This window comes from Cavia porcellus, unplaced genomic scaffold (genome assembly GCF_034190915.1).
Source record: "Cavia porcellus strain 051 isolate PalLab524CR breed Dunkin Hartley unplaced genomic scaffold, mCavPor4.1 scaffold_21, whole genome shotgun sequence".
NCBI lineage: Eukaryota > Metazoa > Chordata > Mammalia > Rodentia > Caviidae > Cavia > Cavia porcellus.
Genome location: NW_026947504.1, coordinates 20,559,303 through 20,578,771, shown reverse-complemented (window position 1 = coordinate 20,578,771; position 19,469 = coordinate 20,559,303). Strand labels below are relative to the sequence as shown.

The 19,469-nt window shown below is 35.6% G+C and overlaps 1 protein-coding gene across 1 annotated transcript in view; it reads right to left on the bottom strand.

The window, feature by feature from the left end:
• Positions 1–19,469, bottom strand: part of Fbn2 (fibrillin 2) — a 224,999-nt gene that overhangs the window by 92,899 nt on the left and 112,631 nt on the right. Inside the window, 7 exon segments of the mRNA XM_063232411.1 lie at positions 883–1,005; positions 2,563–2,685; positions 3,756–3,881; positions 4,784–4,903; positions 13,245–13,382; positions 14,206–14,439; positions 15,890–16,042. Of these exon segments, the coding sequence (XP_063088481.1) occupies positions 883–1,005; positions 2,563–2,685; positions 3,756–3,881; positions 4,784–4,903; positions 13,245–13,382; positions 14,206–14,439; positions 15,890–16,042 (1,017 nt within the window).

Below are 19,469 nucleotides of genomic sequence, written 5' to 3'. Positions count from 1 at the left end.
TGAATATTCTCCTTCATTTTTTTTTCATTTCTGTTGCAAACTGCATTTTGGTGAAGAATAATTAAAAACACGTTTAGCTTTTAATATAAGTTCAAGTTATATGGTGTAAGTTATTTACATTTCAAATTTTGTTTGGGTAAAAATAAGTTTATTTACATGTAACTATAATCCCTCCTTTATTATTATGTTATTAATTACAAAATCGAAACTCTTAGAGTTCGGTTATTTAACATTAATGAGGATGCTGGCAATAAAGACAATTTTTTCTTCATCTTTTTTTTTAGCCAGATTAAGAAATGAATCCAGAGTTTTTGTACTGAGTCACATACCAGCAGTGTTCTTTTTTTAAAAAGTGAGACAGGGAGGGTTGGGTTAAGCAGCCCAAACTGGGCTCAAACTTGTCATCCTCCTGCCTCAACCTCCCAAGTGTTCTCCAGTACTTCTGACTTGCATCTCCTCAAAGTTTTTGAAAGAGGCTGTCAGGAGTCTTAGTAAATTTCATTTTAAATTAAGCCATATTAAGATATAATTCATACCATAAAATTCACCTATGCCTGAAATTTAGTATTTCTTTAGCATGTTCACAGACACAGTTGATCTTACATTTTCATCACCTCAAAATGTCACATCGTGCCACTTCTCTCTCTTTCCAATCCCATCCTCTCTTCCCTAAACTGCTAATATACTTCGCCTCCATTTCAAATGAATGAGTCATATATGATAATGTCTTTTGTGACTGGTTTCTTTCACTTGGCATAATGTTTTCAAGCTGTTTCCATGTTTCAGCATGTATTCTTCTCACAACTCAATATTATTCTCCCATGTTGTGTGGACACATGTCTGTCCACATCTTCATGGGGCCATTATGGATATTCTACTTACCAACACACACACGTCCATCGACACCCACAGCCAGGCCTGGGGGACAGTCACAGCGGAAGGATCCTTCGTTATTGATACAGTGCCCGTTCATGCAGATGCCCGGGGTCTGGCACTCATCCACATCTGCCCAGAGGGTGACAGAAGCCAGGCTATTACTGAGTCTCAGAAGTTTTGCCACTGCTCTACACTACCAACCTTTCAATTTTATAATACATGGAAGAATACATAAATATGACAGCGAATCTTGTGTGTAAATGCAACCCTCGAAAATGTTTTCAGAAAGCCCAGTTGAGTAGAAGCTGCTTTACTTCATTCTTTTAGAGAAAAACCTAACAACTCCTTTTTCATTATTTGATAGGCTTGTCAAATAATACTGAATTTAAATTAGTTAAGTGAAACAAACTCCTTTAAAAAACTAAGGTAAACTTTTTTTTTCACACAAAATTTTTAACTACAGGTAAGTGTGATTTTGACAGTAACTTTCCAAAAGAACAAAATAATCTGAGGTATCTCTTCCAATTTTTAGTCTACTTGAACTTATAATGTATGAGCCAATGTTAAGTGGTTTCCCCAAAAGATGAAACACACTTCAAACTCAAAGCTGCTGAATTACAAACATTTCAAAATTTATGGATTATAACATTTATAAAAATAAAATGAAGAATTACTAGAAGGCAGAAACTGTTGAGATCTAAGTTATTTTATACGTGCATTTAAATTTCTTAAAATATGCAGGAACGAAGTTTCACACAATCACATAATGCTATTTACTATAGCATAATGCCAATCTCATATCCTGCATTAAATCCAAGTCAGCTAACTTTAGGCTGACTTCCAAAGCTACAATATTTCCATTTAATCTTGTATCCCCCACCCCTGGATAGTCAAAAACTTCTTTGTTATTCAAAAACATGAGAAATATTCCTGATTTTCTCTATTGTCCCAAGAATTTCACTGAAACTGCTAGAATTGCTCATGAGTTTTATGTGTTAGTCAGATAAGTGCTTGTAATTAGGGCAGAAAACATTTAGTTAATTTTGTCCAAAAGAGCATACAGATGAAAATAAAGGAAAGGCAAAAGTAGTCCACAGTATATGAAATGCCAGCTGTGAGTATAAATAAAACAGTTTTGTTTTATTTCCAACGTATCTTTGCTTACTGAAGTTGCCTCTAGAAATTGGCATTTAAAATGGCTTCAAGAAAAAAGTCAATTAGCAAAAATATTCCAACTATATCCTTTCTAAATTAATGTAAGATTTTTTTAGATAATGATGCGATTACAAATGAAATGATTACAATTCATTAATGGAAAAGAGGTAATAAATGATAGTGGAAAATCAAGTCATGAGGACACATTAAAGTGAAAACCTTGCAAAGTTTTTTCTTTTTCTCTTTTTATCCAGGCAACAACAGAGCAAAATCACTTTTACATTGTCTCTTCCAGACTTCCTAAAACCAATCTGTCACTCCTTTAATGTTTCTTGTATCATTATTTTTGTAAAGATGTCACTATTCCCTAGAGTGTAGTATTTTTTCTAGGGAGTTTAGACACCTTGTATCCTGGATTACCCAGAGATCTAAATAAATATAAAATGTAATGCAGTAATACTTGCATGGTTCATTTGGATCAAAAGATGGTTATGATAATGGTTATTTTCTGAATCTCCCAAGCGTACGCACCAGTACAGTAACGGCCATTGGGGGCCAGGACAAATCCCGGCTTGCAGATGCACTTGAAGCTGCCATCCTCGTTGATGCACATTCCGTTCAAACACATGTTGGTAGTTGTGCATTCATCGTGATCTGCAGAAAAGAGAGTGATCTTGACCACTGGCCTTGAGGAACCGATTTCCTCTCTTTACCTACTTTGGAGTCAAATTTCTCTACATTAGTGAGCCATGGAGTGATGGATTTTATTTTATTTTATAAAAACCAATTGTGTGAAACCAAATAGCACAGAAAATTTATAATCTTAGCATATCGGAGGCTGAGGCAGGAAGATGGTGAGTTTAAGACCATCGTGGGCTGTGCAGCAAGTTCAGTCTTGCCTGGACTATACAGTGTGAGACTTTCTCAAAAACAAGAAACAAAAACCAACCAAATGACCAGGGATATAGTTCAGTGGCACAGCCCCTGCATGGCAAGTGCAAGGTCTTGAGTTTGACTTCTGACACCAAAAAATAAAAAATTAAAATAAAAAAATTAAAAAAAAACAAACTAAAAGCAATGTAAGAAAAAGAATTAAATCAATCTGCTTAGCTCCTGTGAAAACCATGTAAACCACAACCATGAGTAGTGTTTTTTTTTTGAGCACCAAAAAAGTTAACGTGATTTCAGTGATGTTTCTTTTATAAGACAGAATAAATAAATGGTAAACCTTATTGTAAGTGAAATGATCCGAACAGAAATGTAATGTACTGCTACGTGAATAGATTATTTTTGTGGAGTGTTGCTATCTCTTGCTAGATATCACCAGGACTATAAATTTAGAGTCAATTACCACATAAGCCAAACATTTCTATATTCTCCTGTGGGGAAGGGGGCTCTCTATCCCTTGTTGAAATCCTAACATCTAAAATACAGTAGGTGCTAAGGATTACAAGAACTGATGAAGAACAGCTACTACTTACAATTAAATATGTACCACGCAGAAAATTTCCAGAAGCAATAAGTTATTCCTTGTTATGACATTTCCTTAAAAAATCTCTTCCTTCACTTTGTCTGCGTTAAATGCATTTACATTCTACCTGTCTATCTGAAGAACTCTCACAACACATGAAGTGTGAAAGGTCTCCTGGAAACAGAATACGTGATTCTAAATAAAAATGCATATCCTTTAAAAACCTTTTGCAAGGAAGCAAATATTTCCATACCAACACAGTTTTTTCCATCTGTGGTTAATTCAAAGCCAGCATTGCAAATGCACTGGAAACTTCCGTCTGTGTTCACACATCGACCGTTTTTACAAAGAACGCCATTCTGGATGCACTCATCAATGTCTAGGACAATCAAAGACAGCCATTGTCATTTTATAACATACTAAAAACAGTAAGGTAGTCGGGGGGTTTTTAAGAGCCCAGTTTATTTTTAAATGTACTATCCATGATTGCATTCCTGCTTCCACAAAATTTCCATTGCTCCTTCTTGGAAATGTAGATCTAAACAATTTGACAGCCCATATAGTGGCAGAAAAGGGAAAGTGAAAAGGAAGTGGTTCAGCAACGAGCCTAAGAGAGGGTCAGCAGTGTGGCTGGAATTACCGGTGCAGCTGTTTTTGACATAGTGGTTACAGACCTTAAAAAAAGAAAGAACAAGATGTTGGTCAAATGAAAAGTAACTCCAGGAATGCTGGATTAAGAGCCCTATGATGAAAACTACTGGGGAAAGTTGATTCAAGCAACTGCCCTTGGACGAATAGGAACTGAAAGAGAAAATGAGCAGAGTCATCTGGTAAAAGAATTCTGAGATGAATCAGCAGTGAGGTGCCGAGTTTGGACAATCGTGCTGGGTGTAGCCTGGACCTCTGAATAAAGACAAGGCAAGATGTGATGCTACACTACAGGTGGGGCTTAAAGAAAAGACTGGTTGAAAATGACTGTAAATCTTCAACTCAATCAGAGAAGGGGAATGCTGACCTTACTTGGAGTAAAAAGGGTGTGATGAAGGGAAGAAAGATAAAGTGAATTTTTGGAAGCCAGATAGCACATTGCCTAGGTTATATGTGCAAATACTGTGTATGTGTAAAGAGAGAGCCTCTGTGAATATTACAGAATAAACATGTAACAGTGTAACAGTGCTCATTCCAGGCTGCACTTATTTTAATACATTTTCTTTTAACCTCAACAGTCTTGGTTATGATATTTCACGGCACATTTTCATATGTGAAGGGAAACTGCCTTACCGATGCATGCTTGCTTGGTAGGAGTCCTCTGGAATCCAGCATGACATTTACAATAATAGGATCCAGGTGTGTTAACACAATCTCCATTAGTGCAGGGATTTGATGTGCATTCATCAACATCTGTGAGCAGCAAAAGAAACCATTATGGATTTCACTCCATTTGTAGAAATGTTTGTTTAAAGTACATTCAGCCCTTCCAAATTCGAGAGAAGGCCAGTTACTGGTAATAGTCTAAATAGCAGAGTATTTATAAATGAATGAAAATTCCTTTCTTCAATACAGAGCCCAGCCTGATAATTTACAAAAATATTGCCAATTGGAGAATATAAGAGAATTTACTCAAAAAATGATTTTTTTCAAATGGAATAATGCCCAATGTTTAAAAGCATGAACTCTGTAAAGAGACAACCATGAGTTCCAATAAGCTGCAACATTAATTAGCTACAGAACTTTCAATAAGGTTTGGTATTTCAATGTCTGAAGAATAATGAAAGGCTTTTAAAGGTATATAGTTACTATATGTTGCCACTGCTATTATTTTTAAGGGATTACTGAATGCCTTTGTTATTATTTTTGTGACTTATCTATCTATACAACTGTATATTCATTGATGCTTCATTCTGTGATAACAAACATGGGCGGGGGAGAAAAATGAAAACAAAGTAATGTTTTTTTCATCAGCTTCAACTGTCTTTAAGGTTTTAAAATTGGTATGGGGATTTATTTTTTACATAAAAGAAAGTGTGCAACACTAGTTCTGATCTAAAATATGAGAAAGTCATCTTGAGGTTTGCTAAGACTTGATTACACGCAAACCCTCTGTAGAATTCAGGGACCGCAAATTAGAGATTGAACAGTTGGACTAAGCAAATTCTAGAGAAATCACTTGTGCCAACGTAAGTTTAATTTATATTCTATTTTAGCAATGCCCACTAAATATTATATTGAATACTGGAAAATTAAAGTGCACTCCAGCTAATGAAGGCATAATGAGTTGCTATTTCATGTACATGCAGAAGCCATTAACAAACACAATTTCAGCTAAATTTGAGAGCACAACAGTAAAGTCAATTCACAGTTCTACCATTTTAATGAACAAATTAGTCCTTTGGCAGATGTTCTTAGACAAGAAACTGTGATCTATCAAATTCACCAACCTCGCTGATGTAAACACTCAGACTGAATGCAATTAAGTTCTCTTAAAGAAAAACAAAACAAAATTTCATGACAAATAAAATAAAAACAATTTCAGGATTAAGTGTGTTGTTTTCAATTTATCCAAAGACACTTTCAGCCCATTAAGACTTACTTACGTTTAAACCTTTGGTTGATAACATCAGTTCTACTGAGCCAAAGGAATGAAGCAAAATAAGAAGAGAGTTCAAGAGTATTAGCAACATACTAGGTAGAATTAATGGATTTTCTCATATGAAATAGCACCTTGGTACATGCTGCTGAAAGTCACCTGTTTACTGTGACTTTCTCTGTTTACTACTGAAACGCAACAGTTAAAAGTGTACTGTAAATGTATCTTCATCTAAGACTCCATGGTAATCTCAGCTCCATTGAAGAACCTGAAGCCATACACCAAACCTCCTGCCTTCGGGTCAGCTTTCTGTGAAGCCCAGTTACTTTTCTGAAATTTGCTCCACTTGAGAACCTGCTGCCGAAGCACTCTGTTGCTGTGACAGCTCTGTTCTTATTTTGCCATTACAGCTGCAATTCATTTCTGTCTCCTTAGCCCCTTGGGGACTTCATCTGGGCTGTGACCACAGAGATATGAGAGTTCACTTATTTCTTCATTGGAAGTAAAACCAACCACCAAAAACTATTAGTGACTTTAAAGTTACAGAAGTCTTTAAGCCCCATTTGTTACTGTTTCCCACCTGCTCCCTGATTATGGTAAGATTTGAAGTTTCAGAGTAATCATGAGTGATCACTGTCACCTCCTGAAACACACATTCTATGTGTTCTCTGAGTCTCATATGCCAGTACCCTGGTGATGGTGTTTGCTTTGTCTCATTTACTGGAGCAGAAGCATTTAACTACTAGTTTATGCCTCTGACGTCTATGTTTTCATTGGGGCCTGAATATTCATAAGCAAATTCACAGGATTTTAAACTACTAAAATAAATGAAAGAATTGTAAAAATGCTAACTATTAAAATGGTTAAATTCTGAAAAAAACCCATTTGGGTTAAGGGACTATATAACCGTGAAAGATATTTTATAGATGATTTAGAAGAGACTTTTTAAATTTGCAATGTCTCTAAGATTACCTCTACACCAAGAGAATTCAATTATTTTATTTCTCACTATTCCAAAGCAAACTGCTAATTATACTTAGACTTATACAGACAGTAAGAGGCACAAAATTTCAGGAAAAGGAAAGAAAACATGATGGGTAAACGTAATAGTTTTTTGGCTTTAGAAATAATTCTCATAATTGCAAAATGGACTTGGTTTTGTTTTGTCTTTGATCTTTAATGCAACTACTATTTTCCAAACTGCACTATCTCAACAGGTATCTAAGAAAAATGTTTTCAAATAACAATATCAGCTTATTACTCATTAAAATACTGGAACAATTCAAACAGTCACCACTCTTGTCATGGGTTACAGTGGTGAAAAACATTAGTTAACTATCCTCTTACCTCTTTTTTTGGATATGCTAATCTGTGCTCTAAACTCAAAATGATTGAAAGCTTACACTAGAAAGAGAACAGGATTAAAAATGTTTAAAAAAGTCATTTTCTGAAATCATAGGCCAGTATTAAACTCTTTCTTTGAATATTGATAGTTAGATAACCCTGATGAGGCTCTGACTTTATAGAGCTGAGTGATGAGAGCGTAACCATTTGTAATGTTTGGGTAAAGAGCCGATGTCAGATTTACATGAACATATTCACTATGGAGACAAACAATCCCCTAACTACATCAGACAAAGAATGGCGGCAGCCATTCTCCCTGGATTCTGCAAGAACTCAGACCCTATAACTGTAAGACTCCACTGTGTGCAGTTAACTCACTTCTTCTGTACCTATGTATGGTCGTGCTGATGATATATCCCCTTTGGAGAACTGAGAAAACAGTCATCCTAATCACTTTCTGCAGATGTTTTCTAGCAGAACTTTAGTTTAAAGCCTTAGTAGCAACATGACCACTTAAGAACTTAAGACAGTTCACCTTTGTACCAATGGTTCATGAAGATACTCTGCCAGAATTTTAAGTGTTTTAGGAGAGAATAAGACACACCTTACGGCATATATGAAATAAATGGTCTTGGGCTAACTAAAAATAGATCACAATTTGGGCCTACATTTCTTATTGGTCAATATACCATGCAGTAATGTATATTAGTAGGACACTGGTAGCTAATCAAATTTCAGTTTGATAAATCTTCACTGTGTATGCAAGGGCAGGAGGGATATTCTATATATTATATACTTTTATTTTTCTGCTAGAAAAAAATTTTTCAGTTTATATCATAGAAGTAAATATACCAGTATTTCATGGGTTCCTAAAATAACAGCACAACTCCAGCTGCCCATCACTTAAGTAAGCATCAGCACTATTAGCAAAGCCAGGGCCCACAGCTACTGCCTATGGTTAGACCTCATACAACCAACCCATTTGGAGAGAACATGTGAATGGTGTCCCATAGGACCATACAGCTGTACACAGGAATCTTGAGCTAAGCCCTAAATGATCACCCTCATCTTGCAGCCCAGTACATAGTTTAGAATGATTGTCAACCTTCATATTTGGCTCATATTTTCCTCCAAACTCACAGTTCATTTAGGTCTTTTCAATTTAATATGGCAAAATAGAATGCTAACTTTCTGTGGCTCCACATTTGCCCTGTTTAACGAAAGACCTTAACCAGAATTTGCTACGTAGCAAATTGTTAATTGTTTTAATTATGAAACATATATATGATCATTTGGTAATACTATAAAGTAATAACCTTGAAAGGGCTCAATTAAAATTATCTGCTCTTAATAGATCATAAAACCTACCATATACCAAATTCAGTACAGATTTATGCCCTGTGTTTGACTTTTCTGCTGCATTTAATATCTGTCATTATTTTTCTCTTGAAAATGTACTCATCAGCTTTAGTGATATAACCTTTTCTAGATTATTTTGGTACCTTTCCAACAATATTACTCAGTTTTCGTAATAGGCCTTAAGTGTGGCTCTTTCACAGGATTCCAGCTAGAGTACAATGATAGTTTTTCCCTTTTGCTATTATTCAGCCTGTGACAATATTCACCCCTCTTTGTTCTAAATGTTGTTGACTCCAAAATGAACACTGCTGTTAGTGCGAAACCTCTGTAATCAAATGTCTAGACACTAAAGCTTAACGTGTTCAAAATAACTCATGAACTATTTTCTCCCGATTTGCACACTCTTCCACATGGTAACCACACCATCAGATACAGAATTTTTCTCAGCTAGAAATATGGGGAGTCGTTTCAGTTTCCTACTCTCTAACACCCCACTGAAGAGCCCCCTGAATATCAGTAGAACCATGCTTTTGCTCTGAGGTTGCAACCTCACATCACTGTTGTCATAATTTCCTGCCTGAACTTAGCAAAAACTGCCTAACTTGCCTTTTTATGTCCAGGTCTTTCACTCCTAAAATCTTTACACTGAAAACATAGGAAGAATTTACGCTTCTTACCAGATGGATTCACTCTTTCTCCTTATAATACAAATGATAACACACATGAAGCTCTGCTTTTAAAGAACCTTGGTATCAGGTAACAAAGAAGACAGATGTATAAAAGTGGGAATAAATATGCCGGGTTCCTCTACTGTTTCAGTGGAGGCTTGGACAGAGTTTCCAGATATATTGTAGGAAGAAGCAGCTCAGGCAGAATGCACTGATTCCCTAGGGTAGCAGGAAAAAGCTGAGTCCAAATACAATCACCGTGGTTTACAAAACAGTATTGGAAAGGGAGAGCTGCATAAAAACAAAACAAAACTCAGAATGCCATGGAGCGCTCCTTTAGTGCCGAGCAGATCATGGAAAAGCACTTGCATGTGAAGAAGACTGAAAGCCAAACGAAGAATTATGCAAAATATAAGAGGTAACACCCACACAGGGCAAGAAGTAGCTTCTCTTCCACACAGCCAGCCTCAGGATCTCCTTGGGGGTCTGGGCACAGCACAGAGAAGGGTCATGCCGCAAAGCGGTGAACAGTGGGCACTGGACTGAAACTTTAGTCCCACCTAAAAATGTTAAAAGCAAGACTCGAAAGGATCAAACTATTTCCAAGTAATATAATACATACCAGAATAAAGCTCAAGAATATTGACAGAACTACAAAGATACCAAGTGTTCAGCAAAGGAAAACTCATAATATTGTCCAGTTAAAGATTAATAAGCATGAAAAGAAGCAAAATAAAGATCTACATCATGGAGATAAATCAGCTATAAACCATTCCACACCTGACACACAAATGCTATAATAACAGGAAAATATAAGTATTATAATTGAAGTTTATACATTTAAATGCTGGGTGAAGATTAAAAATACAGTACCAGAGATGGCTATGCAAGAAAGATTCCAATTTAACTTTTAGAGATGAAATAATACATTAGATGGCATTAATGTCAAATTAGTCATGAAAAAGAAAAGATATGTATAGTTGAAAGCAACAGTACAATAATCTAAAATGAAACGTAACAACATAAGCTGTATCTGGGCATAGAGCAATTATTATTCTCTGAGAAATGATACAACTGATACAAAATATGTTCTTTAATGATATAAGATTAAATTAAAAATTGGTTATAGAAAGATCTCTGGAAAATTCCAAATATTTGGAATCAAGTAACAAACACCCTAATAATGCTGGATCAAAATAATAAGGGGATTTTCAAAGTATTTAAACTGAATGAGAACAAAGATAATAAATCAAAAATTGTAGGATGAAGTTAAAGAAGGACTTATGTGAAAAAATATATAGTACTAAAAGCCAATATTGGACAAAAAGTCTTGAAGTAATTACTTTGGCTTTCATTTAAAGAAACAAAACAAACGAGCAGAATGAATAAAATGTATCAAGTAAATGTTACAAAACAGAATCAGAGTGTAAAGCAATGAAATAGAAAACGGAAAAAGAAGAGAAAGTCATGCTAGTTACTTGAGAACAATAAATTGATAAACTTTTAATTAGACTTATTCAGAAAAACTAAAAAGGAAAATACATAAATTAACCAATTTAAAAGGTAGCATCAATACAAATTCCATAGGAAAAGTAAGGAAATATTAGGAACAACTTCTCCTAAAGGTATAAAACTCCAGAGCTTAACTGAGAAAAAAATGACCCAAATAGCTCTGTATCTATTATAAAATTGAATTTGTAGCTAAAATCTTCTCATAGATAGATCTTAATGTGTAGATAACGTCAATGATAAACTCTACTAAGTATTTAAGGAAGAAATAATACTAACTCTATACAAACCCAAGAAATGTGAAAGAATTAGTGTGGGCGACAACTCTAGTGACTCTCTTTGAATCTAAAACAATTACTGTGACTTTGATTATTTGGAGACTCATTTTTTTATACTGATATGTAAAAAGCTGGCCAGGTTATTTTTTTAAAATCGGCTCTAAGCATTGTAAATAAGGATAGATGAAGTGTTATTATGTAATTTCTATAGCCAACAGACAGTCTTGTTTTCTCACACAGTGTTTTTTATACAATACAGATATGTACAGGTGTACAGGATTGAGCAAGCGGAATGTTAGAGCAAATAGTCTGGAAATGTCAATTGGGTACAAGCCTCAAGTAAGAGGCTGTAACTCCCCAGGGCATAAGAGTTTACATATCAAAAACCAAAACAATAGCCTCCCAAAACAATTTTACTGCTGCCTTAGATTATATAAATTGATCCTTTTACATATCTTTATCTCTACAATTTATAGAAAGGCCAATCTTACACCTGGCCAGCCAGCTCAAGTGACTCATATAATTCCTGCCATCCTCACTGTCACTCATCCCTCAGCCACCCCACTTCTTCACAAGATAATAAATTCTGAGAGAGGCCTAAGATAAGGACTTTGTCCGTATGTCCTCACAAGGATTAGACTTACAACCCCTTGGCTGCCCTCAACTTAAAATATGTCTTGGTGTTTTTATTCTTGCCGTGGGTTGCACTGGTGGTGGTAGATTAAAAATAAACATACTGGGATTTCAATAATGTCTCAATAGGATTACAAATATAACTTTTTAGATTGTAAAAAGAAAACTAAAAAAGAGGATTACAATACTTAGATGACTAAACTCGATATTTGAGTTTACAATAATTAGAACAATTCCCAAATTTTATTATGAGGCCAGTGTTACTAATGATAGCATACCCAAACAAACACAAAAGTGAAGAACATCATTACCCTTTATGAACACAGATGTAAAACTTCTAAAATATTTTTATCTAATCAAACACAACAACATACAAAAGGAATAAAACATCATGATCAAGACAGTATTAACACAGTAATGCAAGCAAATTAACCATATTAACAAACTAAATAAAGTGCTTATCTCAATAAAGCAGATTAAAGTTTTGACAGAATCCAACATCTATGCCAGAAAAAGATTTTTTAATCTGTTTTGTTAGAAAGATTATGTTTCAGAACTGTATCTAACATTATACCTAGTGGCAATGAATGCTTTTTTCTTAGACCAAAAGTAGGCCAAGCCCATGACATTTATACAATATTTTACTGAAAGTTCTAACCAGAATAATGAGGAAAATAAAGAGAAGATATTCATATTTGAAAGAATATACAAAATTATCTGATAAGTCAATGATACATTCTTTTTCCTTTCCAAGAATATATCTGCTTGAACATGGTTACAATCTTCAACCAGAACAACATATTGGAACAGATTAAATCAGATGCAGGTAAGAGATGAGAATCCAGCTGGCTTCTATGAAGGCATACAATAAATAGATTTGCAAAAATTGAAAACAATGCTATTCACTTCACTTCTTTTGTTTTCGAAAATATAGTTTTTCATAACAATGTTTCATGAAAATGTTTCATAAAAATGTTTATGTCCACAGGCAATGAATGTGTATCACTGTTACTTTTAAGTGGATGTTTTAAATTTTTCATCTTTGATTTCTATTAAGTTAGTTATTGGTAGATATAAGCAACGAGTTTTAAGAACGAATGCATCCAAGATCACAATATCTATCAGATTTTTGCAATCCACAGTTGTCTCTGACGAATAGAAGAATGGGAAATTCCTGAGGGGCCTAATTCAGCATGGAGTTTAAAGGTGTGTGGGGGACCTGTAAGGAATGGAACGCACATAGAAGAGACAACCTGGAGGCTTTACTTTAAACAAAGTTAAAAAAATCATATGCAGTCCAAAATGTTCTTACGATCTGGCAGTCATTTACAAAACTAAGAAGGATTAAAGAATCACAAACTTACCTATGCAATCTCCATTGGCATCCTGCTTATACCCCATGTTGCATTCACATCGGTAGCTAGAAACAGTAGGTATGCAGCGTCCATTTAAACAAAGATTAGCATGGTGCTTACAGATATCTATTGTTTGGTTCAGAATTGCTATGAGAAATGAAAACACGGGTAATATTTAATCATTACAATGTGTATTGATTTTCTTCAAGTTGGCTTTTAAAAGGCTATTCGATTGTGAATTAATCAAGTGTATATCAGAAGCCCACATCTTTCTATATTTTGAAAAATTCTTGAGGCACATGGCTATAACTTGCATTTGCATTTAAGTTACACAAATCTGGAAACTGCTCATAATGATTGTCTTTTTAAAATTTCAGGAATGTTCTACTATGTATTTGACTGTTTTTCCATTTGTTTTTTGTAACTCTGCTGTATATTTAGATATAATAAATAGGCAATATGCCAAAAAAGATAAACATAATACCATGGACATCATTAAATAGTACTAACAAGAGGAGGACTTTAAAAAGAATGAATTTAAATTACAAGACATGAATGTCAATTCTGGTTCTCAATTTCTTAAGCAATTTCATGAAAAGTTAAGGAAAAGATATGTGCATTACAATATTTGGATAGGCACAGAACAGCATTTAGTTTATCTCAGCTGAGAAATGGTTTTGGAAAATATTTCAGGGAGTGCATAAACAGGGCATCTGCAACATGCCAAGTAAAATACAATAAAACCCAAAACATACTTTTTGGTGGTGGCATCTGGATCAAAGTATTACAAAGCTCTCATTTGTATTATGCAAGGATCTAGACTTTGAATTAGATCCTCCCTACCCCCCTGTCAGCACACACATGCCAGTACACATACCAGTTTTTGCAAACTAAAAATATACATTAGATCTTTTAATAATATCACGTGAGGTAAAAAACAAAAGAATTTACAGGAACTACGGCCACTTACTTAGTCCAGTGATGATAGGTCCTTGACCCCCAGCTCCTACACCAGCTCCCCCAACACCAGGAGAAAAGCCATTGCCTCCAGGGATGGGGAGGAAGCCTGCTCCTCCTGGGCCATAGCCGTTGCCATTGCCATTTGGGACAAAGCCATTCCCCCCAGAGCCTCCAGGTCTGGAGCCAACACTCCCTGGAACCCCTCCCATGGGACGTCCCTCCATGCAAAGTCTGCGATATTCCTCTAGAAGAAAACAAAGTTTCATTAAACACAAATGAATGCCTTTCAGCATAATGCAAGCAATTGGCATGCATTAATGGATCATCTTAGTCTGCCAATTCTACACAAACAAGCAGGTTATCATCATCATTTGCTGTGACAGGGATCGAACCCTGGGCCTCAGACATGGTAGGAAGGTGCTTTACCGCTAAGCTATGCCCTTTCCTCACACAGGTAACCCTGACATATTTTTAGTGATGTTAGGGGAAAAGTTCACACTGTTTCATAAAATATTTAAAATCTGTCATATCACTTTGACTGAGGTGCATAAATAATTATTTATATATAAACTTTAATTTTATGCTTCCAGGTAAAACATAAAATTGCAGACATAAATATGAATGCAAAAAAATTTACTAGAACAGGTGAAAGTTAAAGCTTTGGTACTGTGTTCTGTTTCCTTTTACTTGAATCTTCATCAGTATTACACCTGCACATTTTCCTGTCTCTTTTCTTTCAGGAATATGTTTTAACATGACTTCAAAATGATGTTTTTCTTACTAATGTAGATTTTAATAGTAGACAGTATCTCCTGAGTTTTATCCCCCTCTTTCGTTTTACGAGTATCAAACTTAAGTGAAAAAAAAAAAAACAAGAACATAGCTATTGACTTATTTCCTTAACTATTCATAGAACTAGAGCACTCCAGCAGAAGAAATAAAATTTTTAATTATATTTTGTTGGTGGAGCTAGAAGACTCTGAAAGTATTTACTACTCATTAACTTTGTTTCATACTTTTAATTAACTGATTTTGGTGTTTTATTAGCTTAGTGACAGGGAAAGAATGAAGAATGTGTCTTGATTTTTTTTTCCTTAACAGTATATATACAAACATATACATAAGTATTTTTCAAAAATTTTCAGTTCGTTTAAATGATTTTACAACTGAATATGGAAAAGAAACTATATCATTAGATCTTTATGTGATAAACATTAATTGCATTTTACAATTCATGCTACATTTCACAAAAGGAGCTACTTATTTATTTTAAAGCAATTTTCCAATGTTGACTCAGTAAATAAGGCAGAGACAGTACACAGCTGACAGTATTCCTGAAACCAACAATAGTATAGTATCTAGACCTTTATCATCTGAAGATATTAAAGGATTGGAATAAAGGATCCGGAAGATTGAAACTTGAATTAAAATAAAATCCAATTTTTTAAGTGCTTGCACTAAAACTGGTCAATCAGCTTTCAAAAGTATGTCTGATGTTACTCACGGAGAATTATCAAGCCTGATCCCAAATAAATGAAGCTACTCTTTCCCCCACAAAAACATTTAAATTATTGAGGGTACTAGTAGCAATACAAGTATGATCTCACTTCAGGGGACGGAGCAAAGCACAGCTCTATTCCTGGATTTCCAAACAATGCCTATCCTGAAAAGACCCGCTGCAGTCAGTCACTTACCAGAGCCCCTAACAGGACAGGCCTCGGGGATACTTCCAATGCCCCAGCAGCGACCAGGCTCACAGCAGCACTGCGTTCTTGTCATCCTCCCCGGGAGCTCTTGTGCACAGCGACCATTCACGAGGCCCGAGAAACATGTGCCTGTCCTCTGATCTGAACACACAATAAGGATAATAAGACCCAGTGCAGAATTATTTCAGGTTCTTAAAACAATCATTTCTTTCAACAGAAGTGAATTACTTTGCTTGTTCTCTATTCTATCCCTTGGCCTCAATTTCTTTCTTTCTTTTTTTGTTTTTGCCTTACTTTCTATATATTTATTCACTACACATTCCTTGAGCAGTTATTCCGTGTCATATTCCAGGAATACAAAAATGAAAAAGGTGAAGCAGACATGAGAGCAAACTGCAGAGAGACGCTGAGCTCGGGCGGATCTGCCCTTGAAGGAAAGAGACACCTGACTGCAGTCCCCAGCACATATGTTCTGCTCTCTGCCACCGACATGCTTGGGTTGTTTGCTTTGCAGAAACACCTGACTGAGACAGGCGCTAACCAACAAAGGTTAATCAGCAGTAGCTTCAAACAGTAGCATCTGAGTAGATACTTCAGTAAAGTGATGTCAGGAGCCTGGAGGAATCCGAGAACTAGCTTGCAGACAAAGAGGATGTGCTTGATGTGTGTGAAGAGCAAGGGGACCAATACAACTACAGAAGAGCATGCAGAGAGGAACGGAAGCACAGGAGCTCAGAGAGATAAGGAAGCACAGCCCTATAGGCCGCTAGAAAAGGGATTTGAATTTTAATGGAATGTATGAGATTACAAAACAACAGTGGTTGACAATTTTAAGATCCATTGGTTGCTATGAGAAACTGAAAGCAGGAAATCAATCAAGAGGACAATGCAAAACTTGAGATGAGAGATTATTATACCTCTGATGAGAGTGGAAGCAGTAAACATGCTCAAGTGAGCAGACAGCAGGACCGGGAGGATAGGGCCACTGGGAACTTGCTTAGATGTGGGGTATGAAAGAAAGCCTTGAATACTTCCTAAATTTTTGACTTGCAAATCTCAGATGGTGATGACCAGGTGAGAAATGGAAGACACAAGACAATGCTCCTCTTTAAAAATGTTACATGTGGGATGTAGAATAAATGAGCTGGCACCCAGAGGAACAGTTAGCTAAAGATACCTCTGTGAGCTGAGAATGTACATATGTGAGGCTAAGCCACGAGGCTGGATGAGATGTTTTCAAGAACTTGGGGTAACAAAGTAGGTCCAGTGCGCATGAGAGAGTAAAGCAGGGTGAGTAGCAGTGTCACAGCTTGTGTCCAGATCCCCATCCACCCAAAGCCTGATGTGGCACCAGCAGCTTTTTGAAAGTGGCCGGATCTAGCCTGTGTGATGGGATCAAGGGTGTATGCTGGGATTGTTTGATGGTCCAATGGTAGTATTAGGAGTGTGAGAGTAACCTGGATAAAATATAAAAGACAGAAAGAGTGTCATTTCAATTCATTTGCTGGCTGCTTCTTCACTGTTTGGCTGCCTTCTGTCCACCATGAGTTAAAATGAACCTTTCCTCCTTTAACTTTGGGTGTCAGGTATTTTTTCTCAACAAGTATCTAGGACAAACATTGTTTGTCAGTAATGCTATGGTGAAGGGTTTGCACCGTTCTGCAGAATCTGGGGTCAAAAAGCAACCAGATTAAATATAGGTTGAGAATGCATCAGATAGGCAGACAAAGGTTACAAGATGACTTAAGATGAGTTATGATGAGTAAAAATAAGATCACATAAAATACAAAATTGCATAGGGACAAAATCTATAAACTTCATAGGTTTACAGCCAAAATTGTCTTTATTTTATCCAATGAAAAATTGTAAGCCTAGTTAACTATATGTTATTCAGACTTTAGTAAGAGGCTTCAAATAACATTTTGCCAGTGGTGACAAGAAAATGTGTAACATTCAGGAGCTCCATACCAATGATGTACATGATGATCATTAATTACAAATAATTCTATTAATAGGTAAAGTAAAAAATTTTAGCACTAAATCCAGATTTTAACATAAATACACTATTTCCTTTAATCCCATGTCACATCTAAATTGTTATGAAATAAATAAACTGGATTCAGAATACTTCACTTAAGAACTGAGATTCAACATTCCATTTCTCTGAAGAAACCCACTGTGCTCGAAACAAAAGCACTGATTTTGATGTAGGCATGCACGAGTTCACTGAAGACCTTTAAAAACTGCAGAGCCGGGTTTATACTGTTTTCAGTGTGAACAATTACACGGGACCATTTTTATTCCTAATAATGTTCCAGGGAGATAAGCTTTAAATATTCATTTTAGGATCCCAAAATATCGTATTCCTAAATTTTTGTGATTGCTATGACCCTCAAGTATAGGGTGTAAATTAAGACAACAAAGACCCACATTGTTATCAGTAGTCACTAATGTTATGGAACACAATCATTACACAAAGTAGGATGGAAATATTTGTTTCCTCAAGAGTTCTGACGGGAGGAGGAGGCTACTGCCTAAGGTTCGGAAAAAATAAAACAAACAGCCCTCTCTCAAGAACCTTACTTTTACATCGAAGTATTATTAACTGTTTGATTCTGTAATTACCTTTAGTTCTTATTTTTCACTGAAATATCGATGGGGAAATACAACAAAACAATGTATTTTATTTTTCTAGCAGAATAGTGGATTAGCTGTGTTGAATGTCTCTCTCAATCAACAACACTACATAAAATACAAAAAAAAAAAAAAAGAAAAATATCACCCAGTTGCCAAAATAAATAAAATAAAAATAAAATTTAAAAAATGGAGCTCCCCAAAAGAAGTGAAAATGGGACTCTCAGGTGATTAGTAAACATGCAGTTTAGGTTTCATCTTTAGGCCTCTGTTAAAGGCTGAGAGACACTGTATTTTAACGCTGATAGGGTCCCTTGAAACAGAACATACAAGATAAAAATCCCAGGTTCCATATACCACTATATAATAAGAAACTTTCTCATTAAGTACAACCCTAAATACCCCTAGCATATGTTTTGACTCAAAGGATGAGGTAAAGAGACTGTAGTGTCTCACAGTCTAGGTTTCCAAAAAGGTATACGTATTTCACAGCAAGCCAGTTTGCTACAGTTATCATGTTTTCCTGTGTGTCTCTGAAATGTCAAGGTCCTTAGAAAAAGCTGTACTAAAAATTGTATGTGGAAGAATATTTGGAATTAAAAAAGGGCACCTGAAAGAAAAAAATGTGGTCCAAGAGCATCAACCCTTGCAACAAGGAATTAAGAGGGCCAGAGGCAGATGAAATACCATGAAAATTATTCTAACATTCGATGTATGTTTAATTGTAGGGCGGATACATTACATGTAAAGAAAACACATCTATTCCTCTAATTATGTTCCATCACTCTCACTCAGTTTCCTGAACAAGGTTTGCAAGAGTCTTATTTACAGCCACCAGGAAAAAGAGGAAGCAATTCATCTCCTCTGATTAAAATATAAATCCATCTTGAAACAAAATAATGGTTTCACTTATCGGTATGTTTTCATGGCCTGA